This window comes from Meriones unguiculatus, chromosome X, assembly GCF_030254825.1.
Source record: "Meriones unguiculatus strain TT.TT164.6M chromosome X, Bangor_MerUng_6.1, whole genome shotgun sequence".
In the NCBI taxonomy this organism is placed as follows: Eukaryota; Metazoa; Chordata; class Mammalia; order Rodentia; family Muridae; genus Meriones; species Meriones unguiculatus.
The window spans coordinates 90,910,266-90,938,189 of NC_083369.1; the positions used below are offsets into that span (position 1 = coordinate 90,910,266).

The following is a 27,924-nucleotide window of genomic DNA, read 5'->3' on the forward strand; positions in this document are numbered from 1 at the left end:
GGGAGAGAGAGGGGGAGAGAGAGAGAGAGAGAGAGAGAGAGAGAGAGAGAGAGAGAGAGAGATGACCTGGGAGAACATGAGGGAGGGGATACAGCTGGAATACAAAGTAAATAAATTATAATAAACAGTAATAATAATGAAAAAAATATAACCTTTATGTGGGCCTGGAGAGGTGGTTCAGCGGTTCAGAGTACATGTCACTCTTACGGAGGACCTAACTTCAGTTACTCACAAGGCAGCTTATAACCTTCTTAAACTTGATTACTCCTGGGGATCCAATACTCTTTTCAGGCAGTAGGCATGTAGGCAGTGTAAAAAAATGTGTGCATGCAAGGCAAAAGCATATATACCTGGTTTAACTGGATGTTTACAGGTAGAAAATGCAAATAAATCCATATTTATCACCCTGCAAGAAAGTAAATTCCAAGTGTATCAAAGACCTCAATATATAACCAGACACACTAAAACTGTTAGAAGAAAAAGTGGGAAAGAGCCTGGAGCTCATTGGCACAGGAGTCAACTTCCTGAACAGAACACCAACAGCACAGGCTCTAAGAGCCTGCTCTAAAAGCAACAATCAATAAATGGGACTTCATGAAACTGAAAAGCTTCTGTAAAGCTAAGGACACTGTCGTCAGAACAAAATGACTACCTACAGATTGGGAAAGGATCTTCACCAACCCTTTATCTGACAGAGGGCTAATATCCAGTATATATAAAAAACTAAAGAAGCTAAAAAGCAACAAATTAAGTAATCAAATTAAAAAATGGGAAGCAGAACTAAACAGAGAATTCTCTGTAGAGGAATATCGAATGACAGAGAAACATTTAAAGAAATGCTCAACACCATTAGTCATCAGGGAAATGCAAATCAAAACGACGCTGAGATTTCACCTTACACCTATCAGAATGGCTAATATCAAAAATTCAAGTGACAACAGATGCTGGAGAGGTTGTGGAGATAGGGGAACCCTCCTGCACTGCTGGTGGGAATGTAAACTTGTACAACCACTTTGGAAATTAATCTGGCACTTTCTCAGACAACTAGGAATAGCGCTTCCTCAAGATCCAGCTATACCACTTCTAGGCATATATCCAAAAGATGCTCAAGTACACAATAAGGATATTTGTTCAACCATGTTTGTAGCAGCTTTATTTGTAATAGCCAGAAGCTGGAAACAACCAAGATGCCCCTCATCTGAAGAATGGATACAGAAATTGTGGTACATCTACACAATGGAATACTACTCAGCAATAAAATCAAGGGAATCATGAAATTTGCAGATAAATGGTGGGAATTGGAAAAGATCATCCTGAGTGAGTTATCCCAGAAGCAGAAAGATACACATGGTATATACTCACTCATATAGACATATAATATAGCATAAACCTACTAAAATCTGTACACCTAAAGAAATTAATCAAGAGGGAGGACTCTTCCTAAAATGCTCAATTTCTATCCAGAAAGGCTGGACATCAGAAGAAGGAGAAAAGAGGGAACAAGTCAGGAGCCTGACACAAAAGACCTCTGAAAGGCTCTGCCCTGCAGTCTATCACTGCAGATGCTGAGACTTATGGGCAACCTTTGGGCAGAGTGCAGGGAATCTTATGAAAGAAGTGGGAAATAGTAAGATTGGAGAGGACAGGAACTCCACAAGTAGAGCAACAGAACCAAAAATCTGAGCACAGGAGTCTTTCCCGAGACTGATACTCTAACCAAGGACTATGCATGGAGATAACCTACAACCCCTGCACAGATAGATGTAGCCCATGGCAGTTCAGTCTCCAAGTGTGTTCCATAGTAATAGGAACAGGAACTGTCTCTGACATGAACTGATTGGCCTGCTCTTTGATCACCTCTCCCTGACAGGGGAGCAGCCTTACCAGGCCACAGAGGAAGACAATGCAGCCACTCCTGATGAGACCTAACAGACTAGGATCAGAAGGAAGAAAAAGACCTCCCCTACCAGTGGACTTGGGGAGGGACATGTGTGGAGAAGGGGGAGAAAGGGAGGGATTGGGAGGGAATGAGGGAGGAAACTACAAGGGAGATACAAAGTAAATAAAGTGAAATTAATAAAAAATTATTTTAAAAAATAAATAAATAAATAAATGTTTCTAAAGTCTTGAAAAAATGAAATTATACTTTTAACTAAGTCTTCATGTTATAGCCAATATTAGGCCATGGAAATGGGTCATTTTCATTCAATGAGATGATTCTAAAATAATTAAGCTAAATAATTTTTCACTTAAAAGATAATGATTTTGAAAGCCATATTGACTGAATTTTAATATTTTCATAATGTATTTTCTATGCCTCCATGGTGATTTATCCAGAAAACAGCTTAGGATATAATCAAGCTATTGACTCTAAGTATTTGAAATATTTACATCCTTTGTATTATTAGTAGCTGAACATTATGATTCTGAGTAATCAGTTGTATGAAAATAACATTTGATTATGATCAATTTAATTATCTGTATGCTAATATATTGATTATATCTAATTAAAATATTAGCAATTAACATTATCTTATATCACTCAAATCTAGACTACCGATGTTTTAAATTATTAAATCTAGACTCTTGATGTTTGAAATTATTAAGCAGTTTTAGATATATACTCACTAACACATGAATAATTCAGTTAAGGAAAGCTGACTGTTAACCAGTACCACCTCAAATCTATGCTAGGATTCTATTATATTTCAAAGAGAACACACAGTGGTGTATATCATGAAGAATGCACGCTGACATGGTGGAGTCTAGAAAGAACAGTTACACCTTTAGAGCATGTGGAGAATGAAGGAGATAGGGTAAAGTTAACTTTACTTAATAATTCTTGAAATAGGAAGGTAGAATGCTAAGTGGGGAAGAAACTATGATACATCATGTAATTGAAAGCGTTCTCCAAGGCCTTTAAAGTCCACAGTGGTTCTGAACGGCTAATTTCAATATACTCCTTTGATTTTTCAAGATTTTGTTTGTTTGTTTGTTTGTTTTCCAAAACAGAGTTTCTCTGTGTAGGATAGACTGTCCTGGACTCACTTTGTAGACCAGGCTGGCCCTGAACTCACATAAATCCCCCTGCCTCTGCCTCCCTGAGTGCTGGGATTAGAAGTGTGCACCACCACCACCCAGCCCAATATACTCCTTGAATTGTATGTTTTAAGGATAGAATCTTAGTGTTTCGCAAATGAATTTATGAACATTTACTGGGCTATTACCAGAGCAATACGACGAATTTCAATTGTATCTACAGGAGGTCCAGGAGAGCTGTGGATCTCAAGATGATACCAGATTTTTAGAGTATCAACCTTTTCATCTGAAAATAAAACAAAAGAAAAACTAAAGAAACAACAAGCAAGCACTTTTTAATATAGGCCTCAGAATTCTATACAAATTTGATATTCATAAACATACCATTCTCAAACTTTCTTTCCTTTTCTATGTTTTTCCTTTTTTCTTGCACTCACTATGTAGCCTGCAATGGCATTAAACTTCCCACCATTCTCATGTCTTAGAGTCTCGAATGCTGGAATTGCAGGCATGCACCACCATGGCTGGCATTCAAGTCACTCTAATTAGATTTACCAGGAAATCTGAGAACACCAGGAGCTGCTTTCATTGCAGAGGTAAGCAGTGAGAGCATCCCCATTCTGTATGGGTAGGCAAATACGTAATGTTCCTGCTTTTGTGCCTATTTCAGTAATTCATTCTCTTCCTACCACAATAAACTTAAGCTTTTAATTTTAACTCAAGCATTAATTCTCCAATGGAAAAAAATACTTTAGCTTCTAAAACATTCATAGATTTATACAAAGAAATATCTAAACAGTACATATCTAAATTGCAATGAAAAAATTTTCATTCCTAGTCATACAAAAATTTAGATTAAGGACAGGGTCAGGAGTATGAAGTCCAGTTTCTATGGGAGTATTTAAAAATCTTAAAAATTTAACTCAAAGGAAGCTAGAAAGAGGTTTTGGCAAAGTAGTAAGATGGTGTTTATGTCAGGATTCCCAGTTTTTCATTACAGCAGAAAATTCTGCCACTGTTGATGCCCACACTCTGGCAACCAAAAACTGAAATCTCGATCTGCCACAAGGTCCCTTCACAGGAGGGTGCTGTACTTGCACCAAATTCACTTTCTTTCTGTCCAGGTGTTTCCATCTGCATAGCCTCTCATTTCTGGATTTGGTTTTTCAATTTTGAACTACCTCAAGTTGCTCATGTCACTGAACTGTATGCAGTCACATTAATATCATTGTTTAAAATTTTTCAAGAAATGTCATTCTAGATTAAATTACATAGATAACTTACTAATTTACTTTGGAATAAGCTTACCTGTGAATTAGAGGCTCACAATGATGGCATTATCAGTATCTCTCTTCTGAAAATCTTTTCCATGTGTATACTATTTTGCATGGGATTGCAATGTATTGCATTAAAAGGCACAATATGTGACCTCAGGTGACACTAAATGACATACTACTGTATTGCACAGTATTATATTTTTATTGAACTTCCTCATTCTGTACTATCTTGTATTGTAGTATATTGTCTTGTACTCTAGTCTATCCTACTGCCTAGCTACCATAAAGCATAAAAATGAATGAATCTGAGACACATTCTATAAGTTACTGAGTGGAGTAAATAGAGGAAGTCCAGAAAAGTTAGTTCCTGGCTGGCCTGGAACTTTCTATGTAGACCGTTTTGGCCTCAAACTAACAGACATCTGCCTGTCTCTGCTTCCCAAGTGCTGGGGTTAAGTGCATATGCAACCACACTTAGACACACACACACACACACACACACACAAAATTAAAAACATACACACATACACACACACAAAGAGAGAGCGAAGACAGAGAGAGAGAGAGTAGGGTGTTCTTTTTTCCAGATTTCTGTCTTCCTGAAAATCCTGTAGGTTTTCTTGAAAAATCTTACTTTTATTTATTTTATTAAAATCTGCTTTTAACACGAAATGTAACTTCATCTGTAATATGTAAATACAGGGTACATATGTGGGCATGTTTGTCTGTGTGTGTATATGTGTTCCTCTATGTGTGTGTGTACATGCATGTGAGAGAGAGTGACTAGAAACAGAGTAAGAGAATAAGAGAAGACATCTATTGTTTCTAATTTGTTTTTGAAGAACTGCAATACAAACTCATTTAATAATAATGTAGTTAGGATGTATTGTATAAAAGAAGAATAAAGAAGAAAAAAGAAAAAAAACATCTTGGTACATTTCTATGCCTCTTTGATCTGTGAATTATGCATCTTCAGGCTCTGATCCAGATTTCCATAGTTCAATAACAAAAATACACTATCATAAGAAGTTTACCTGAGTGTTCCTCAAAAGTGAGGGAAGATGAATCTGATGGTGTTTCCTGAGAACAGATGTCTTTTTTAGTATCTGTACCTTCCTGAGAACCTTCCTTATCTCTGCTATTAACAGAAAATGCAATTTCACCTGTAACACATGGGTACAGGATGGGAGGAAACCAGTGAGGAATTTCAGAAATGTTTAGTCTCAAGCATCAAATTAACTATGACTTACACATGAAATATAAACTCTAAATGGTAGTACCAGAGTTAAACATGATGTGGCTATAGAACAATTTAATAGAAATTTCAAGGACATAGTATCAAATTCTTAATAGTTGTTTTTCAACAGATTTCCTGTAACAAGAAATATTGACCAATAACTACTCTGTTAGATTTAAGTAACTTAGCGATCGTCGATGATCATTCCTGCCTATTTTCTTTCTATTTTAAATTCTTTTTATTATTATCATTTCTTATAATTTATTCAATTTGTATCCCACTGTGTCTCCCTCCCTGTATCCTCTCTATCCCACTGTCCCTCGTCCCTCCCTCTTCTCTCCCTATGCCCCTCCCCTAGTCCACTGATATGTGAGGTCTTCCTTCTCTTCTGTTTGACCATAGTCTATCAGGTCTCATCAGTACTGGTTCCATTGTCTTTTTCTATGGCCTGGCAAGGATGCCTCTCCCCAGGGGAAGGTGATCAGAGAGCTTGTCACTGAGTTCATGCCAGAGAAAGCCCCTATTCCCCTTATTAGGGAACCCACTTGGAGACTGAGTCTATGGGCTACATCTGAGCCGGGTTCATTTTTACTTATTGTCTCATTTAAAAATTATTTTTTTATATAATTGCAAGTTACATAGTATTCCAAGTTTAATCTTTCCACTACATATGGAAAAAAAACACATGCCTAGTATTTGAAATCTAGCTTAGAATCTGTGGTTGGGAAGCTCACAAGACCCAGCAGTGAACCTTCTACTATTACTATGCTAAACTGGCATAATACCTTCTAAATATGTATTTCTCTACCCGTAGATTAGTGCTGTTCTAAGACATGATCAGTTAAGTTTGTTTGTATAGTGAGCAGTGCTTATTACAGAAATATACACCTGTTCAAGTGCACAGAGTGAGTAGAGTTCTTAGCCACCAAATGGGATATCTCCTCAGGAACTACTGTGGAAGAGAGGTGGAAGAACTGTATAAAGCTGGAGGTCAGGGAGGATCAGAGGAAAACTGTCTTCTAGACACAGAAGAAGTGTTGCACTCATGAACTCAAAGCAGCTGTGGCTGCCAGCAAAAGCCCTGCATGAGATCAAGCCAACATTTTAGCACAGGTTTCAAAGGTGTTTTTGAGCACTCCTCATCCATAATTAATGAGCTATGGACAGTTGAGGGCTTCTGGAGTGAAAGGAATTCATCTTCTTTAATGGTATGGCCTCTGCTAGATTATGCATAATCCACCGCCAAAACTGAACATCATTAGCCACTTGCCTTCCACAGCCACTGGATTACTAAGATAATAAGACTGAATTTTATCTTATACTGTAAAGAATGCTTGTGCCACAAACTAAATCAACTATTAAGACAAGTAACCATCATAAACTCTGTCCTCCAAATTGACTTTTATTTAAAAAGTTAGAGCATTATTACAATACAGCTGTACAAATCCTTAATTTTATATCTTTAACGTCTTGTACAATGCTATTGTATCTACACAGTGTTCACCATATCTCTACTGTATCTCTCTGCTTGTATATACTGTCTCTACCCAATCTATCTAACCAATGTGAGTATATGGAGTACAAAATATATAAATATATCATTGTACATTATTTTAAAAATAGTTTTATGCCATGAGACCAAAAAAGGACAAATTACATTCTTATTTATTTAGTTTTATTTATTACAATTTATTCATTTTTGTATCCTGGCTATAGCCCATTCCCTCTTTTCCTTTCCATCCTACCCTCTCTCTCTCTTCTTCCCCTGTGCTTCTCCCCCAATCCATTGATTGGGGAGTTCTTCTTCCCGTACTATTTGACCTTAGCCTATAAAGTCTCATCAGCACTAGCTGCATCATCTTCCTCTGTGTAATGGGTAGGCTGCAACAGCAAGGGGGAGATGGTCAAAGTGCTGGCCACAGAGTTAATGTCCCCTTACTAGGGAACCCATTGGAGACTGTGTTGCCTATGAGCTACATCTGAGGAGAGGGTCTAGGTCCTCTCCATTCATGGTCTATGGTTGGAGTACTGGTCTCTGCAGGACCTACTGGGGCCCGAGCTTTTCAGCTGTGTTGGTCTCCATGTGGAGCTTTTATCACCACCACGTCTTTCTATAGACCCTTCTTGCATATGATTCCCTGCACTCTTCCCAAAGATTGGCAATGAGTCTCCATCTCCTCATCTTCTTCAATACCCTTCTGGGAAAAGTCTTTCAGAGAGGGCCTCTGTGGTAGGCTCCTGTTCTGTTTCCTGTCTTCTGCTGCTTCCAATATCTAACCCCTTTGCCATTCTGAATGAGGATTGAGCATCTTCCCTAAGGTCCTTGTTGCTGTTTAGTTTCTTCAGGACTACAGATTTTAGTATGTTTATCCTACATTCTGTGACTAATATCCACTTATAAGTGCATATATACCATGCGTGTATTTATGCTTCTGGGTTACCTCATTCAAGATAATCTTATCAAGTTCCATCCATTTGCCTGCAAATTTCAGTATTGCTTTGTTTTTTAATGCTGAGTAGTATTCCACTGTGTAAATGTACCACAATTTGTGTATCCATTCCTCAGATAAGGGACATCTAGGATGTTTCCACATTCTGTCTACAAATAAAGCTGCTACATATATGGTTGAGCAAATGGCCTTATTGTATAGTTGAGCATATTTTGGATATGTGCTTAGGAGTGGTATAGCTGTATCCTGAGGTAGGAATTTTCCTAATTTTCTGAGAAAGAGACAGCCTGATTTCCTAAGTGGCTGTATATGTTTACATTCCCACCAGTAGTGGAAGAGTGTTCCCCTTTCTCCAAATCCTCTCCAGCATGTGTGGTCAATTGAGATTTTGATCTTAGTCATTAAGGTGGGTGTAAAGATAAAATATCAGGGTCGTTTTGATTTGTATTTCCCTGATGACTAAGGATTTTGAACATTTCTTTAAGTGTTTCTCTACAGCTCTATTTTCTTCTATTAAGAATTCTCTGTTTAGCTCTGTATCCTAAATTTTTAGTATTTTTTATTTATTTTTATTATTAGATACATTTTATTAACTCTGTATCCCAGCTGTATCCCACTCTATCATTCCCTCCCAATCCCACCCTCCCTCATTTCTTCCCTGCCCCTTTTCAAGTCCACCGATAGGGGAGGACCTCCTCCCCTTTCATCTGACCCTGCTTTATCAGGTATCTTCAGAACTGGCTGCAAAGTCCTCCTATGTGGCCTAGCAGGGCTGCTCCTCCTTTGAGGGAGGGAGGTCAAAGAGCCTGCCATTGAGTTCATGTCAAAAATAGTCCCTGTTCCCCTTACTAGGGAAAACCAATTGGTTGCTTAACTACCACAGGCTACATCTGAGCAGAGGTTCTAGGTTATATCCATACATGGCCCTTGGTTGGAGAAACAGTCTCATGTAAGACCCCTGTGCCCAGATATATTTGGTCCTTGTGGAGCAACAATCCTCTCTAGGTCATATTAACTCCCCTTTCTTTCATATGACTCCCTGCGCTCTGCTGAAGGTTTGGTTATAAGTCTCAGGATCAGCTTTGATACACTGCTAGGTAGAGTCTTTCAGAGGCCCTCTGTGGTAGGCTCCTGTCTTGTTACTTGTTTTCTCCTACATCCAATGCCCATCCCATTTGTCTTTCTAAGTGAGGATTGATCATCTTACCTTGGGTCTTCTTTCTTGTTTATCTTCTTTAGGTGTATAGATTTCATTGTGTTAATCATATCTTATAAGTCTAAATAAGTGAGTATATATCATGTGTGTCTTTCTCCTTCTGGGATACCTCACCCAGAATTGATCTTTTCTCGATCCCACCATTTGCCTGCAAAATTTCATGATTTCCTCATTTTTAATTGCTGCGTAATATTCCATTGTGTAAAAACACCACAATTTCTGTATCCATTCCTCTGTTGATGGGCATCTGGGTTGTTTCCATGTTCTGGCTATTACAAATAAAGCTGTTACAAACATGGTTGAACAAATATCCTTGTTGTGTACTTGAGCAACTTTTTGATATATTTCTAGGAGTGGTATAGCTGGGTCTTGGGGAAGTGCTATTCCTAATTGTCTGAGAAAGCACCAGATTGATTTCCAAAGTGGTTGTACAAGTTTGCATTCCCACTAGCAATGGAGAAGGGTTCCCCTTTCTCCACAATCTCTCCAGCATGTGTTGTCATTTGAGTTTTTTTTTTTATTTTAGCCATTTTGATGGTTGTAAGGTGATTACTTGGTTTGTTGGTGTTTAACTTCTTTATATAGAGAGAGTTCTTTATATATACTGGATATTAGCCCTGTGTCAGATATAGGGTTGGTGAAGATCTTTTCCCAGTCTGTAGGCTGTCGTTTTCTTCTATTGACAGTGTCCCTTGCTTTACAGAAGCTTTCCAGATTTATGGCTTCCCATTTATTTATTTTTGATCTTAGAGCCTGTGCTGTTGTTTTGTTCAGGAAGTTGTCTCCTGTGCCAATGAGGTCAAGTCTTTTCCCCAAATTTTCTTCTTAGTATGTTTAGTGTGTCTGGCTTTACTTTGAAATATTTGACTCACTTGGAGTTTAGGTTGGTGCAGGGTGATAAACATGGTTTTATTTTATTGAGACCATAGTGGCATCTGGAGTTACCACCAGAAACTCTGCTATTGTACAGGATTATTTTAGCAATTCTTCTTTTTTTCTTTTTAAATATGAAATAGAGAATCGTTCTTTCAAGGTGTAAACAATTGTGGTGGTATTTTGATGGGAACTGCATTGAATCTGTAGAATGATTTTGGTAGGATGGCCATATTCACTACCTTAATCTTGCTGATCCATGAGCATGGGAGTTCTGTTCATCTTCTGATTTCTTCTTCAATTTGTTTCTTCAGAGACTTGAAGTTTTATTCATACAGGTTTTTCACTTGCTTGGTTAGAGTCACACCAAGGTACTTATATAATTTGTGGCTATTGTGAAGGGTGTTGTTTCCCTAATTTTTTTCTCAGCCTTTTCGCCTTTTGTACACAGGAGGGCTTCAGAGTTTGGAGGTTAATTTGTGTCCAGCCACTTTGCTAAATATGTTTATCAGCTGAAGTGGTTGTCTGGTAGAATTTTTGGCTCCACTCATGTATACTGCCTTATTGCCTGTAAATCTTGATACTTTGACTTTTTCCTTTCCAATTTTTATCCTCTTCATATTCTTTAGTTATCATATTGCTCTAGCTAGGACTTCAAGTTCTATGTTGAAGAGATAAGGAGAGAGTGGGCAACTTTGTCATGTCCTTGATTTCAGTGAAATTGATTTAAGTTTCTCTCTGTTTAATTTGATGTTGGCTTATAGGCTTGCTGTATTTTGCTTTTATTATGTTTAGGTATGTGCCTTGTATCCCTTATCTCTCCAAAGCTTAACAGGAATTGGTGTTGGAATATGTCAAATGCTTTTTTGGCATCTAAGGAGATGATCGTGTGTGTGTGTGTGTGTGTGTGTGTGTTTTCTTTCCGTTTGTTTATGTGGTGGATTACATTGATGGATTTCCATATAATGAACCACCCATGAATGCTTAGGATGAAGCCTATTTGGTAATGCTGGATGATATATTTTATGTGTTCTTGGACGCCGTTTGCAAGTATTTTTGCATTATATTCATAAGAGATATTTCTGCAGTTCTCTTTTTGGTAGGGTCTTTGTGTGGTTTAGGTATCAAGGTTACTGTGGCCTCATATCAAGGTTACTGTGTGCCCCTATCATTTCTGATTTTGCTGATTTGGATAGTTTCTCTCTGCCTTTTAGTTAGTTTTGCTAAGGGTTTGTCTATCTTGATGATTTTCTCAAAGAATAAGTTCTTGGTTTCATTGATTTTTCTAATTATTTTCTTTGTTTCTAATTCATTGATTTCAGCCATGAGTTTGATTATTTCCAGCCTTCTATTCTTCTTGGATGTGTCAGCTTCTTTTTTTTCCCCTAGGGCTTTCAGGTATGCTTTAAGTTGCTTATATGAGATGTCTCAAACTTCTTTCTAAAGGCACTTAGTGCGATGAACTTTCCTCTCAACACTGCTTTCATTGTGTCCCATAAGTTTGGGTAAGTTGTGCATTCATTTTCATTGTATTTTAGGAAGTCTCTAATTTCTTTTTTTATTTATTTCCTTACCCAGCTATCACTGAGTAAAGAACTGTTTAGTTTCCATGTGTGTGAGTATGCTTTTTGTTATTTCTGTTGTTTTTGAGATCTAATTTTAGACCATGGTGGTCTGATAGGATACAAGGGATTATTTCTATCTTCTTGTATCTGTTGAGGCTTGCTTTGTGTCTGAATATATGGTCAATTTTGGAGAAGGTTCCATGAGGTGCTGACGAGAAAGTATACTCTTTTGTGTTTGAGTGAAAAGTTCTACTGGGTCCACATGGTTCAGACCTCTGTAGGTGTCATTATATCTCTACTTAGCTTCTGTCTCAATGATCTGTCCCTTAGTAAAAGTGGAGTTATGAAGTCTCCCACTATTAAGGAGTTGGAATCAATGTGTGATTTAAGTTTAATGATGTTTCATTTACAAATGCAGATGCTCTTTTATTTGGGGTACAAATGTTCAGGATTGTGATTTCCTCATGGTGGAGTTTTCCTTTGATGAGAATGAAATGTTCCTTCTCATCTTTTTTGATTAATTTTGGTTGAAAATTATTTCATTAGGTATTAGTATGTGTACTCCAGCTTGATTCTTATCTTTGTTTGCCTGGGAAAACCTTTCTCTAGCCCTTTACTCTGGGTATTCCCAGCCCTTTGCTCTGAGCTAGTGTTTAACATTGTTGCAGATATGTGTTTCTTGAGTCCAGCAGAATATTGGATCCTGTTTCCACAGACAATCTGTTAGTCTGTGTCTTTTTATAGGAAAGTTGAATTCATTGATGTTGATAGATAATGGAGACCAATGAATGTTATTTCCTTGTATTGTGGATTTGGTGGTGAGAAGTGTGTTTGTGTACTTGTTTTTTTTTTTTTTTTTTGTGAAGTTATCTATATCCTATGTTTTCTTGGGTGTAGCTGACTTAGAATGGAGTTTACGTTCTCATATCTTCTGTAGGGCTATGTTGATGTGTAAATATTTTTTAGTTTAGTTTTGTCTTGGAATATTTTGTTTTCTCCATCTATGTTGATTGAAAGCTTTGCTGGGTATAGTATTCTGGGTTGAAATCTGTGGGCTCTCAGAGTCTGCATGACATGTGCCTATGTCCTTTTTGTTTTCACAGTTTCTGCTGAGAAGTCTTGTGTGATTCTGATAACTCTACCTTTATAATTACTTGGCTTTTTTCCCTTGCTGCTTTTAATAATTTTTCTTTGTTCTGTAGATTTAGTGTTATTTAATTAAATTTAATTTTTATATTAATTGCAGTATATTCACTTTGTATCCCAGCTGTAATATCCTCCCTCATTCCCTCCCAATCCCACTCTCCCTCCCTCATCTCTTCCCATGCCCCTCTCCAAGTCCATTGATAGGGGAGGTCCTCCTCCCCTTCCATGTGATCCTAGTTTATCAGATTTTATCAGGAGTGCATTGTCTTGCTCTGTGGCCTGGCAAGGCTGCTCCTCCCTCAGGGGGAGGTGATCAAATAGCCCTCCACTGAGTTCATGTCAGAGGGAGTCCTTGTTCTCCTTACTAGGGACCCACTTGGATACTGAGCTGCTATAGGATACAACTGAGCAGAAGACCTGGGTTATATCGATGAATGATCTGTGGTTTGAGTTTGAGTCTCAGAAAAGAACCCTGTGCCCAGATATTCTGGTTCTGTTGCTCTGCCTTGTGGAGTCCCTGTCCTTTTCATGTCTTACTATCTCTGCTTCTTTCCTAAGATTCACTATACTCTTCCCAAAGTTTGGTTATGAGTCTCAGCATCTGCTTTGATACACTACTGGGTAGATTCTTGCAGAGGCCCTCTGTGGTAGGTTCCTGTCCCATTTCCTGTTTTCTTCTTCTTTGAATGTCCATCCCATTTGCGTTCTGAGTGAAGATTGATCATCTAACCCAGTGTCTTCCTTCTTGTTAACTTTTTTAGATGTATAGATTTTAGGACCTTTATCCTATATTATGGATTTAATATCCGTGTATAAGTGTGTATATACCTTGTGTGTATTTCTGCTTCTGGGAAAACCCACTCAGGATGATCTTTTCTACATCCCACCATTTGCCTGCAGATTTCATAATTTCTTTGTCTTTTATTCCTGAGTAGTATTCCATTATGCAAATTTACCACATTGTCTGTATCCATTCCTCCGTTGAGGGACATCTGTTTTTTTTTTTTTTTTTTTTTTTCCAGATTCTGGCTATTTCAAATGAAGCTGCTTCAAACATGGTTGAACAAATGTCTTTATTGTGAACTTGAGCATATTTTGGATATATGCCAAAGAGAGTTATAGCTGGATCTTGAGGAAGCCCTGTTCCTAATTGTCTGAGAAAGTGCTGGATTGATTTCCAAAATGGTTGTACAAGTTTATATTATATTTATATATGGAGAAAGAGGAGGGTTCTCCTTTCTCCACATCCTTTGCAACATATATTGTCACTTGAGTTTTTTAATCTTAGCCATTCTGATGGGTATTAGGTGAAATCTCAGGGTCATTTTGATTTGCATTTCCCTGATGACTAAGGATTTTGAGCATTTCTTCAAGTGTTTCTATGCCATTCTATATTCCTTTACAGAGAATTCTCTATTTAGCTCTTTACCCCATTTTTAATTGAATTATTGATTTGTTGCCTTTTTTTTAAGTTCTTTATATATTCTGGATATTAGTCTTATGTCAGATACAGGGGTTGGTAAAGATCCTTTCCCTGTCTGCAGACTGTTGTTGTGTTCTGATGACTGTGTCCTTTGCTTTACATAAGCTTTTCAGTTTCATGCAGTCCCATTTATTGATTATTAATCTTAGAGCCTGTGCTGATGGTGTTCTGTTCAGGAAGTTGTCTCCTGTGCCAATGAGTTCTAGGTTTTTCCCCACTTTTTCTTCTAACCAATTTAGTGTTATTTAGTGTTTTGATTATTATGTGATGTGAGGGGTTTCTTTTCTGGGCTAGTCTATTTGGTGACATGTAAGACTCATCTACATTTAGGGACACCCCTTTTTTTAAGTTGGGAAAATTTTCTTCTTTGAGTCTCCTGAAAATATTTTCTGGACCATAGAGCCTGTAATCTTCTTTTTCATCTATTCCTATTATTCTTTTTTAAATTTTTTATTTAACTTTTATTAACTACACTTTATTCATTTTGTATCCCCCCATAAGCCCCTCCCTCCTCCCGTCCTGGTCCCACCCTCCCCCCCTTTCTGAATGCATGCCCCTCCCCCTCCCCAAGTCCACTGATAGGGGAGGTCCTCGAACACAGGGAACTTCCCAGAGACTCATACTCAAACCAAGGACTATTCATGGAGATAACCTAGAACCCTGACCATGTAGCCACTTCTGATGAGAACTGATAGACTATTATTCTTTTTTTATGTTTTCATTTTTTAATTTTTTTTATTAATTACACTTTATTTACTTTGTATCCCCCCTGTAGTTCCCTCCCTCCTCCCCTCCGAATTGCTCCCTTCCTCCTCCTTCTGCCCCTGCCCAAGTCCACTGGTAGGGGAGGTCTTCTTTTCCTTTCTTCTGATCCTAGTATGTTAGGTCTCATCAGGAGTGGCTGCATTGTCTTCCTCTGTGGTCTGGTAAGGCTGCTCTCTCCTCCGGGGGAGGTGATCAAAGAGCAGGCCAATCAATTCATGTCAGAAGCAGTCCCTGTTCCCATTACTATGGAATCCACTTGGACACTGAACTGTCATGGACTACCTCTGTGGGTTCTAGATTATCTCCATGCATGGTACTTGCTTGGAGTATGAGTCTTAGGAAAGACCACTGTGCTCAAATTTTTTGTTTCTGTTGCTCATCTTGTGGAGTCCCTGTCCTCTCCAGATCTTACTATTTCCCCCTTCTTTCATAAGATTCGATGCACTCTGTCCAACAGTTGGCCCATAAGTCTCAGCATCTGCTTTGATAGTCTGCAGGGCAGAGCCTTTCAGAGACCCTCTGTGGAAGGCTCCTAACTAGTTTCCTGTTTTCTTCTTCTGATGTCCATCCTCTTTGCCTTTCAGGATGGGGATTGAGAATTTTAGCCAGTCTTCCCTCTTGAATAGTCTCTTTAAGTGGACAGATTTTAGTAGGTTTATCCTATATTATGTTTATATGAGTGAGTATATACCATGTGTGACTTTCTGCTTCTGGGACAGCTCACTCAGGATGATCCTTTCCAGTTCCCATCATTTGCCTGCAAATTTAATGATTTCCTTGTTTTTCATTGCTGAGTAATATTCCATTGTATAGATGTACCACAATTTCTGTATCCATTTTTCAGTTGAGGGGCATCTGGGCTGTTTCCAGCTTCTGGCTATTACAAATAAAGCTGCTACAAACATGGCTGAGCAAATGTCCTTATTGTGTACTTGAGCCTCTTTTGGATATACCTAGGAGTGGTAGCGTTGGATCTTGAGGAAGGGCTTTTCCTAGTTGTCTGAAAAATCGCCAGATTGATTTCCAGAGTTGAACAAGTTTACATTCCCACCAGCAGTGGAGGAGGGTTCCCCTTTCTCCACAACCTTTCCAGCATGTGTTGGCACTTGAGTTTTTCATCTTGGCCATTCTGATGGGTGTAAGGTGAAATCTCAGGGTCGTTTTGATTTGCATTTTCTTGATAGCTAATGATGTTGAACATTTCTTTAAGTGTTTCTCTGCCATTTGATACTCCTCTATCGAGAATTCTCTGTTTAGCTCTGTTCCCCATTTTTTAATTGGATTACTTGATTTGTTGCTTTTCAGCTTCTTTAGTTCTTTATATATACTGGATATTAGCCCTCTGTCAGATAAAGGGTTGGTGAAGATTCTTTCCCAATCTGTAGGCATTAGTTTTGTTTTGATGACGGTGTCCTTTGCTTTACAGAAGCTTTTCGGTTTCATGAGGTTCCATTTAGTGATTGTTGCTCTTAGAGCCTGTGCTGTTGGTGTTCTGTTAAGGAAGTTGTTTCTTGTACCAATGAGTTCTAGGGTCTTCCCCACTTTTTCTTCTAACTGATTTAATGTGTCTGTTTTTATGTTGAGGGTCTTTGATGCACTTAGACTTTAGTTTTGTGTAGGGTGATAATTATGATATCCTTGCATTTTTCTAGATGTAGATATAGTTAGACTAGCACCATTTGTTGAAGATGCTATCTTTTTTTCCATTGTATGGTTTTGGCATCTTTGTCAACGATCATGTGTCCATAAGTGTGTGTATTTATTTCTGGGTCTTCTGTTCTGTTCCATTGATCCACCATTCTGTTTCTAACTTTGCACACTTTTTAAACCTTGTATACTTTTCAGGAAAGTGTCCTGGCCTTCTGAGAAGCTTCAGCAGCCTTGCCAAGGTGCCTCTGGGATATCCCATTCATCTTTCCCTGGGCACCCCCTTTTCAGTTCTTCAGCTCCCCTGGATGCCACACCCTGTGGTCCTTGAAAAGGGTGCTCAGATCTTCAACTTGTGATGCTGGCCTCTCCACACCTCCAAAAACAACATCTCAGGTCTCCAGTTGATTGAGGCTAAATCTCCACAACTCAGGACCTGAGAACAGACCCTTGGAGAAACTGAGAAGCTGAAGCCACAGAGAAAGTATCATCATCTGAGGCCCAGTTATGGCTGCTGCTGGAAGGGAGCTAGTCTGTAAGCTCTGGAGCCATCTTTTTGGTAACAATTTATAATCAGAGGCAGGTAGCTTTCCAAGGTTTGACACTGCTACACTAGAAATCTGAGCTTTTAGTATAAATTCATAGTTACCTCCCCAACCCCCAAGGGAAGAGCATTCCTGCTAGGCCACAGAGGAGGACTTTGTAGCAAGTCCTAAAGATACCTGATAAAACAGGGTCAGATGAAAGGGGAGGAGGTCCCCCCATCAGTGGACTTGGAAAGGTGCAGGGAGGAGATGAGGGAGGGAAGGTGGGATTGGGAGGGTATGAGGGAACGGGATACAGTTGGGATACAGAGTTAATAAAATGTAACTAATAATAAAAAAATAAAATTAAATTACAAATAATAAAATAAATTCATAGTTTAGCTAAGGAAAGTTGTTTTGTTTAGTTTAGAGTCTTTGTAAACCCCTTAGGGCATGAGTTAATAGTCCCCTCCCCAGCAGCTCTCTGTAAAAATGGCTGTTCTGGCCTCTAACTATAACAAATGCCATCATCTCCAGCCCATTAATGAGATCCTTCCAGGATTTATGCTAATTTTAGGTGAAAAGGTTGAACAAAAATGCACCAATCCCTAAGCTTCCTCCAAGCTCAGGACTTAAAACCCCACCAATCCTCATTCTGGAAATCTCTGCCCTAGAAACCACTTCCTCCAAAAACTGGTATATAAAGTCTGTTTGCTCAGTTCTTTGCTTCTTTTCCTGGGAGCAGAGACAGCCACTCCTGTTTCCTCCCTCCAATAAATGTCTTTTAAGAGATTTACTGCCTGGTGTGACTTTTTCATCTGAAGAAGCAAAGAAGCCCAGAGGAGAAGAAGCACAGAAGGAGCAGAGTGTAGGTTCAGGAGCTCCTCAGCCCTCAGAGGTTATAGTAACTTTCCCCTGCCACCTGCAATGTCTCTACTGAGGAGGGGTCCTCTTAGAGCTCAGTAGTTCCTGGGTTTCTATGTCTCAGAATACTGGTCCCTTGGGACACTGTCCCACCTCAGAGCTGAAATACCTTCCTAGGCCTCAGAGTTGTAGGTTTCCTAACCTTCTCAGGAAGGCCAACACCTGTCAATCCCTACCTTCTGGTTCATCTGCAACACTGAAATAAATTACTTCATTGATATGCTTGCAATAAATAGGGTCACACTTTCAAATTTTATGATGTTATAATAGACCTTTTGTAGACCCTTTAGCAAGGCAAACAGGGTTGAGATATCAGTACTTCTAGAGACCACAAGATGACTATAAGTGATCTGCTTAATACACTTCTAAAATTATGTCCAGTGCGTATATCTTCTCAGTAGGATATGTCCATGAATGGGGCACTTAATTATTTTCTAATTTGAAAAAAAATAATTTGATGAATCATAGTAATTTAGTACTAGCTATTAACTATTTTGTAACATGAAAGGATTTTACTGTGTAACTGAAGCTGGCCAGGAATTCAATATTTTCTTCTTATTTATGTTCAATGATTACAAGAATGAATCACCATGGTGCCTGGTTAGTCTTGCCACTTTCACCGTCCTTCCTCTCATTCCCTATCAAATAATACTCCTCAAGTATAAATGGTAGCTTTTCTATAAACACTTTGTTAGAGATAAATAATACTTTTCTTCTATTAATTGTGTACACATAAGCTTTATAATAGTCATTCTTTTAGTTATTTAAATATATCTATTAAATTTCAAATATAAACACCTTTAACTAAGTATTGCAACTCTTAAACTTTCTTCTAGAGATATATTGAAGTCTCAAAGACAAAGTAGTACTTGGTATAACATACCGCAAAGCTATACTTATTTGGAAAGCTAGAATGAATTGACAAACTATGATTTCTCCAATATCACTTATCCAAAAAGAAAAGAAAAAAAATTATAGTTGTATTTATTATTTTCATACTTCTCTCCAGGTAATGTAATTCACAAAAATATTTTATTAAGGACTTAATACCTCTGAATTCTCCACGTTTCCAAGGACATATATGGAGAATGTACGGAGTTGAGTTGTCAGCTTCTATGGTGATACAAGGATTTCCCCAAACTATTGAGAGATCTGAAGTTACCTAGGAGAGCGGATTAGAAAATTAGAATTACGTAATTTCAATACAAAAAGGCTTTCTTTGTTTTATCATGCTATTATATTACATATGAGTTATGTCATAAGCTACTGCATAAAATGTATACTAATTCAATTACTTTCATTAAATCAGTAGACTTTTCATCGAAAATAAAGTCAGAAAACTGTCTTAGACTAGAAAAGAAAAATCTGAGAAGAGATTTATGGAAAATCAGAAAAAGGAAAATAATTTTTACAGAAAAGCAATTTTACTTTTTTGTTGCTACTTGAATATTGATCATAAAATATTATCTTTTACAGATAACAAGTAATTTTTAGGGAAATTTGATGTACAAGAAATATAACTAGTGAGTTTGTAAGTAATAACACAGTATGTGAAGCATATTTAAACAAATGATTAGTACAATCTTGCTTAAAGTTTCAGCTAGTTATATTTCTATATATATATGTCCATTATAGTCAATTCCTAGAAATTAAATCAGACATCTTAAAACATTTTTAAGATTTACATTTTAATTTTTATTAGTGCATATGTGTGTGTCTATGTGTGTATGTTATTCATGAAGATCAGAAGAAGGACTTAAATGTCATGGAGCTGTAATTATAGGTGGTTACAACCTGATTGATGTGGGTACTAAGATTTGAATTTTCAACAGAGGAATCTGGAATGGCTGAGAAGCACTTAAAGAAATGTTGAACTTCATCAGGGAAATGCAAATCAAAACAACTTTGAGATTCCATCTCTCACTGGTCAGAATAGTTAAGATCAAAATCTCAAGCTACAGCACATCTGGGTGAAGGTATGGAGAAAGGGGAACCCTCCTCCATTATTGGTGGGAATGTAAACTTGTACAACCACTTTGGAAATCAATCTGGCACTTTCTCAGAAAATAGGGGAAAGCACTACTCCAAAACCCAACTATACCTTACCTGTGTATATACTCAGAAGATGCTGAACCATACAACAAAGACACTTCCTCAACTATGTTCATAGCAGCTTTATTCATATGAGACAGGGAAACAATCTAGATGTTCCTCAACCAGAGAACAGAAAAAGAAACTGTGGCAAATTTATGCAATGGAGTACAACTCAGCTATTAAAAGCAAAGAAATAATGTAATTTGCAGGCAAATGGATGGAACTAGTAAAGACCATCCTAAGTGAGGTAACCCACACCCTGAAAGATATACATGATATGTACTCACTTATTAGGGGATTTTAGCCATATAGTAGAGGATAAGAATACTACAAGACATAGACCCAATGAAGATAAAAAATTAGGATCCAAGGGAGGATGCATAAATCTCACTTGGAAGGGGAAATAGAACAGACAGAGGTAGTGGCTGAAGAGAGAGAACAAGGTAGGAGAAGGGGCACAGAGAGTTCAGATGGTGGAGAACAGACCTGGGGAGAGCAAGAGCAAGAGGACAGAAAACTGGAAACTGACGGTGGGGGTATCTCTGTAACAACTTGGAGACATAAATCAAGGTAGGCTCCTGGAAGGACATGAGCGGGTTTCTAGTTGAGACTCCTAGTAGTAGAGGAAATAGAGACTGAAGAGGACAACTTCTAAGCAGATTAGCATAATAGAGGGAGGAGAACTCCAACCTATCCACATAAAATGTCAACCAAAAATTTAGCCTGCCTACAAGATGTCCAGGGATAAAGGCAAAGCAGATAGAGCAGAGACTGAGGGAATGTCAAGCAAATGCTTGACCCAACAAAACCAACCCTATGGGAGAGGGCCAGCCCCTGACGCTATGAAAGATACTCTGCTAAGTTTGCAGACAGGAGCCTGACAGAACTGTCCTCTGAGAGAATCTACACAGCAGGAGAGGAGTGGAGAAGAGGTATACTAAGTTAAGAGGGTGGAGATCAGACCTGTGGAGAGCCAGGGCAAGAGGACAGAAGGCCTATAAAGAAAAGAGAAACTGGGTGTGGGGTTATATCTGTGACAAGTTGAAACCATAAGTCAGGGTAGGTTCCTGGGAAAATATGGCAGAGACTCAAGCAGAGACTCCTAATCGCAGAGGCAATAGAGACTGATGAAGACACCCTCTAACTAGACCACTCTTCTAGATGAGAAAGGGGAACACCATCTCACCCACAAAAACTTCGACCAAAAATTTACCTTGCTTACAAGATGTGCAGGGATAAAGATAGAACAGTGACTGAGGGGATGCTCAACAAAAGCCTGGCTCAACCAAAGACTCACACTGTGTGAGAGGGCCAACCCCTTACACTAACAACAATGATCTGCTAACCTTGCAGAAAGAGGCTGGTCACAGTTGTCCTCTGAGAGGCTCTATCAAGCAGAGATTCAAAACAGATGCTTAGTCTCACAGCCAAATATTGGGCGATGCATAGGGAGGCTTGTGGACAAATGGGAAGAAAGAGAAAAAGACCTGGAGGTAACAGGAACTCCACAAGAAGACAAACAGAGCCAACTAACCAGGGCGCAGAGGGGCTTGCTGGGACTGAAGCATCAACCAAGGACCATGCATGAACTAGTCTTCCTACAAAGATGTAGCAGATGGGCAGCTTAGGCTTCAGGTGGGTCCTCTAACAAAGGAAGTGGGAACTGCATTGGACATGGACTCACTTGCCAGCTTTTTTATCACTCCGCCATTGCTGGACTACCTTGCCAGGCCACAGGGGATGCAGCTTAATGAGCTGGGGTGGATTGGAAAGGGAGCTCCCTTTACCTGAGGAAAAAGTAAGGGTGACAGGGAGACAGATGGAGGGTGGGACTTGGAGGTGAGGAAGGATGTGGCTACAAAAAGGTTATAAACTAAATTGAAAAAGGAATTGTACGTGTGTTCTCTAGAAGAGCTACAATGTGCTTAACCACTGAGCCAAAACTTCAACTCCCACATATGATATTTTGTAACTATGGTTTTCATTTATAACAGAAATTTCTTTTGTAAAAATGTTTTTTTTTTACTCTTAGACCAAATAGATTTTTAATGAAGACAATAATATAAGTTTTTGATAAATTTATTTGAACAGCAAAACATATCAATTGTGATCAATATTTTGAACCTGAGCATTCTTTCCATATCACAAATACAGAGACACTAAGTGGCATTTTCCTGGGCTGGCAGTGTTAGGTTCAACTGCAGAATTCTAAAAGATTGTAAGTTATGGTGTGAAAGGAGTCGAGAAATGCATTTTCAGGAGCTGTGGTTGCAGGTTTTTCTTTTTCTTTTTTTTTTTTTTCTTCACAGTTCCTACAATGAAAGTATTTTGAATATTCTTAAAATGAGCTCTTTTATCTCATAAGTGTCCCATCAGGTAAAAATTCTTTTTAAGTTGACAAAAATGATACTTCTTATGTATGAAATTTAATTGTCAGGTATAGATTTCCCCACATTATGAAGCAATGATGATACCTTAAAAACTGAACTATAAATAAGAATCTCTGTTTTCACATTATACTGAACATAACACACACACACACACACACACACACACACAGAAAACAATCACTATATGAACACCCATACATATTCATACATCCTTTGGTGATCAGAATCATAGTGTTCCAAAATTTTAACTATTTTAGATTCCACGTGTGAGTAGTATCACTGTCTTTGTTGTCTTTCCTTACATCTTATTTAGATGCATCCATGTTATAAGTGAAGGGATATTCTTTTTGAAGACTGCATAATTGTACAGACATATCAACAGATATATACATATATATGTATGTATACACATATCCATTAACCCATCCATTATCTATCTACCTGTCTCCTTCCTCCTCTACATCTTCTCCCTCCTTCTTGTCCCCTTCTTTTCTTCTTTCCTGTTTCTTACTTTTTGAGACATGACTTCATTCTGTAACTCATGCTAACCTGGATTTCACTGAACTCACTATATAAAAAGAGGGCCTTGAAATTAAAACAATTTTAAAATCCCAGCCTTCCAAGTGATATATTAGTGTTACAGAGAATCTACTGTATGTTTTTAACTGACCTTTTTCTACTGCTATATTAACAATTCACTTTTTTCCTTTTCTTTCAAATGTTTGAAAAATCAAATGGAGTGCCCGGTGTAGATCATTTTAATCTTGTCCATTTCAAGTTGGATGGGCTTTTTGGATATGAAGATTAATGTAATTTTTAATTTCTGGAACTAATCCTTTCCTTTCGATTTTTAATTACTCTTTTGTTTTTCTCTTCTTCTCAAGTACAGTTATTAAGGATATGCTGTTATGTTTCATGGTGCTATACAGATATATGCGTTTTGGTGAATTTTCTTTATATTTTCTCTTCCTGAGACTGGGAAACCTACATTGATCTATAATCAAGCTTGCTGATATTGTCTTTTTCTCATAATTTAAATCTACTCCTGAGATTATGTGGTGAACACTTTGTTTAATTTACCTTATTATTTAATTATGAATTAGGTATACTTTTAATTATAAATTATATTTATTATTTATTATTACTTATTATTATTCCTCAGAGTAATAATTAATGTCAGCATGACTGTCTGTGTGACATGAACCTTGTGTTTGTAGAGGGTAGAAGAAAGCAACAGATCCCAGAAACTACATGGTTGTGATCTGCCATGTGAATTGTGGGAACTGAATCAGTGTCCTATGAAAAAGCAGCAGTCAATGCTCTTAACAACTAAGCCATCTCCCCAGGATCCTATTTCTATATCTTGATTGTTATCTATTTATTGAAAAATCATTATGGTATTTCTATTAATAATGCTGGCAAGATATCTATTTCATTAATTTCTTTTTTTTTATTTTTTTTTGTGCTTTTTTTTTTTCCTTTTTTTTTCATTTTTTTTTATTTATTTTATTTTTTTTTATCAGTTACATTTTATTAACTCTGTATCCCAGCCGTGTCCCGATCCCTCATTCCCTCCCAGTCCCTCCCTCCCTCCCTCCCTCATCTCCACCGTGCCCCTTTCCAAGTCCACTGATGGGGGGGACCTCCTCCCCATTCATCTGATCCTGTTTTATCAGGTATCTTCAGGACTGGCTGCAAAGCCCTCCTCTGTGGCCTAACAGGACTGCTCCTCCCTTCGGGGGTGGGGAGACCAAAGAGCCAGTCATTGAGTTCCTGTTAGAAATAGTCCCTGTTCCCCTCACTTTGGGAAACCAATTGGTTACTGAGCTACCACAGGCTACATCTGAGTGGAGGTTCTAGGTTATATCCATACATGGTCCTTGGTTGAATGTCAGTCTCAGAAAAGACCCTGTGCCCAGATATATTTGGTCCTTGTGGAGCTCCTATCCTTTCCCCATCAGACTAACTCCCCTTCTTTCTTATGATTCCCTGTACTCTGCCAAAGGTTTGGTCATGAGTCTTTGCTTTGAAAACACTGCTAGTTAGAGTCTTTCTTAAAATAAAAATCTGAAAGTTTAAGTCTAATTAATTATGGTTTATTAACTTTGTAATCCAACTGTAGTCCCCTTCCTCTTCCACCTCTGAACCACACCCTCCCTCCCTCATCTCCTCCTATGCCCCTCTCCAAGTCCACTGATAGGGGAGGTCCCCCTCCCCTTCCATCTGACCCTAACATATCCAGTCTCATCAGAGCTGGCCTGGCAAGGCTGCTCCCCTATCCGAAGGAGGCGGTCAAAGAGCTAGCCACTGAGTTCATGTCGGAGACAGTCCCTGTTTCCCAGATCGGGGAAACCACTTGGATATTGAGCTGCCATGGGCTACATCTGAGCAGGGGTTCTAGGTTATACCCATGAATGGTCCTTGGTTGGAGTATCAGTCTCAGAAAAGACCCCTGTGCCCAGATATTTTGGTTCTGTTGCTATCCTTGTGGAGCGCCTGTCCTCTCCAGGTCTTACTGCCCTCCCTCTTCTTTCCTAAGATTCCCTGCACTCTGCTCAAAGTTTGTTTATGAGTCTCAGTATATGCTTTGATACAATGTTAGGTTAGAGTCTTTCAGATGCCCTCTGTTGTAGGCTCCTGTCCCGTTTCCTGTTTTCTCTTTCTTCCAATGTCTGTGCAGTTTGCCTTTCTGAATGAGTATTGATCATCTTACCCAGGGTCCTACTTCTAGCTCACCTTCTTTAGGTGTATAGATTTTTGTAGGTTTATTCTATATTATGTCTAGTATCCACTTATATGTGAGTATACACAGTGTGTGTCTTTCTATTTCTGGGATACTTCACTCAGGATGATCTTTTCCACATCCCTCCATTTGCCTGCAAATTTCATGTTTTCCTTGTTTTTAATTGCTGAGTAGTATTTCATTGTGTAAATGTACCAAAATTCTATATCCATTCCTCCATTGAGGGACATCTGGTTTGTTTCCAGGTTCTGGATATTATGAATAAAGCTGCAAAGAACACAGTTGAACAAATGTCCTTGTTGTGTACTTGAACATATTTTGGATATATGCCTAAGAGTGTTATAGCTGGATCTTGAGGAAGCACTATTCCTAATTGTCTGAGAAAGCACCAGATTGCTTTCCAGAGTGGTTGTACAAGTTTACATTCCCACCAGCAATAGAGGAGGGTTCCCCTTTCTCCACATTCTCTCCAGCATGTGTTGTTACTTTTGTTTTAGATCTTAGCCATTCTGATGGGTGTTAGGTGAAATCTCAGGGTCGTTTTGATTTGCATTTCCCTGATGACTAGGAAGATTGAGCATTTCTTTAAGTGTTTCTCTGCCATTCTACATTCTTCTATAGAGAATTCTCTGTTTAGGTCTGTAATCTTATATAAGTACCTTCTAAGAACATCATCTTCTATATTAGCCATATTTTCTTTATTATTTTCTTTGCCTTTCTCTCATAATTTTTGGTATAATAAGTACATGTTATGTATGGAATATCAGATCCCTACATCATCCCTTTTTTGTTGTTGTTCATGTTTTTTCCCCTATTGTCTTTTCTTGTTTAGTGACTTCTATGGATTAAGTGAATAAAGCCTGAATTCACTATAATTAATATGTGACAAATGAAATTCCTAGTTAGATACTGGTGAAGACTTCAGCAATGACCTAGCACATGATATATGAATATCTTGTATCAAAAATTCAGCCTTCTGCCAAGGATCACTACATAAGCATACCTCCAGTACTCAGGTAGCTTAAAATTGTGCCTTATTGAGACAAGGCTTAAATGTAAGCCTTAGATGAAATAGTCAAGCCTGTCACTTATTTCTTTGGCAAGTCAAAACCTCTACATGAAAACATGATTTTTTTGTTCCCAAAGGATATATAAGATTTTTTAATATCTCTTTGGAGCATTAATATTCCAGACATTCTTATAATAAAACTTTTGTTGATTATTACTTGTATTGCATGCCCTAGCAGAGGCAATGTTAAACAAATATTGAGTGCTTTTGACATATGTGCTCAGAAAGGGATCTTTCTGTCAAAACAAAACTTTTAGATAAGTTAAATAACAAGAAAAACTTGCTAGTGGATATTGCTAACATAACTCAAGAAAGGTCAAATAAAGATCCAAACCAAATATGTCTATCCCCTTGTTTGAAAAGCTTCCATTATTTGCATGCAATGCTGATGCAAAATTGCAGAGATGTGCAGAACAAAATAGTAATAGGCCAGGTTCTCAAATGAAATCAGACTTTACTCTTAATAGTACTTAGAGTTTTGCTCAAATATGTACTCCCTTTTTCCAGACTTTTGAATATTTTCATACACACACACACACACACACACACACACACCATTACAGTTTTTAGGGAATAATGGATTAACAAAATTATTTAAATAGAGGATAAAGACACTAATAAAAATGGAATTATTTTTGATTGTGGGAATTTTATGAATATGTATGGACTAAAGAAAATAAACCAAATAACGTGGAGAGGGGTAAGGAAAATGAAACAAAAGGTGGTAGTAAAGGATGGAATGAGAATAGGAGGAAGAAACAGAGAACTGAAGGAAGACAAAAAGAAAGTAAGGGAAGAGGAGTAGAGAAAAGAAGGAAGGAGAGAGAGAAAGAAAGAGGAAGAGGAAACATACTGACTACATTGAATTAAATTACATTTTACAAACCAAAAAAAAAGGAAAGAATGAAAATGGATAACAAAAGTCTTGCAAAAGACACAATGCAAATACAATATATAACCTAAGTAGCAGTAATGTTTCTCTCAATATAAAAAATAATTTTCACCTGCAAGCAGGTATGAATCAGCTAGATAGTTTTGTTCTTGTTCACTTGTGCTCCTACTTTTGTGGTATAGTTGATATTTTGTGGTATAATTGATAATTAAAGCCTGATGTAGATGTGCATTGCCATGATGGTTGTAAGTTAGTTCTTGATTATGATGATTTGGATGTTGCCATTGAAAACAGAAAATAAGTTTAGTTAAACTGAGTAAACGTGTCTTGTTTTAAAAAAAATAGTTACAACTATTAAAATAAAAAAAAAACAGAAGTACAAAATAATCTACCATTCCAATTTCTGGATATGTATTAAGTTTGGTTTAGATATTGTTTGTGTGATAAAATGTTAAGAATGTAGTCATCCATTTTGCTTACATGTGAAAATAATTTGTATTTAATTACATAAACATAGTTACTATAGTAAATTATTGATTTTAATTGCTTTCCATTTTTAAAATGCATTTCTTCGGTAAAGTAAAAATTTA

At 37.8% G+C, this 27,924-nt stretch overlaps 1 protein-coding gene across 1 annotated transcript in view; it reads right to left on the reverse strand.

Moving 5' to 3' along the window:
* Cfap47 (cilia and flagella associated protein 47) overlaps nucleotides 1-27,924 on the reverse strand; it is a 446,261-nt gene that overhangs the window by 97,514 nt on the left and 320,823 nt on the right. The window contains exons 50-52 of the mRNA XM_060374666.1: nucleotides 19,197-19,308; nucleotides 5,351-5,479; nucleotides 3,228-3,325 (exon numbers count right to left, since the gene is read on the reverse strand). Coding sequence (XP_060230649.1) covers nucleotides 3,228-3,325; nucleotides 5,351-5,479; nucleotides 19,197-19,308 — 339 coding nt within the window. The remainder of the gene's footprint in view (nucleotides 1-3,227; nucleotides 3,326-5,350; nucleotides 5,480-19,196; nucleotides 19,309-27,924) is intronic.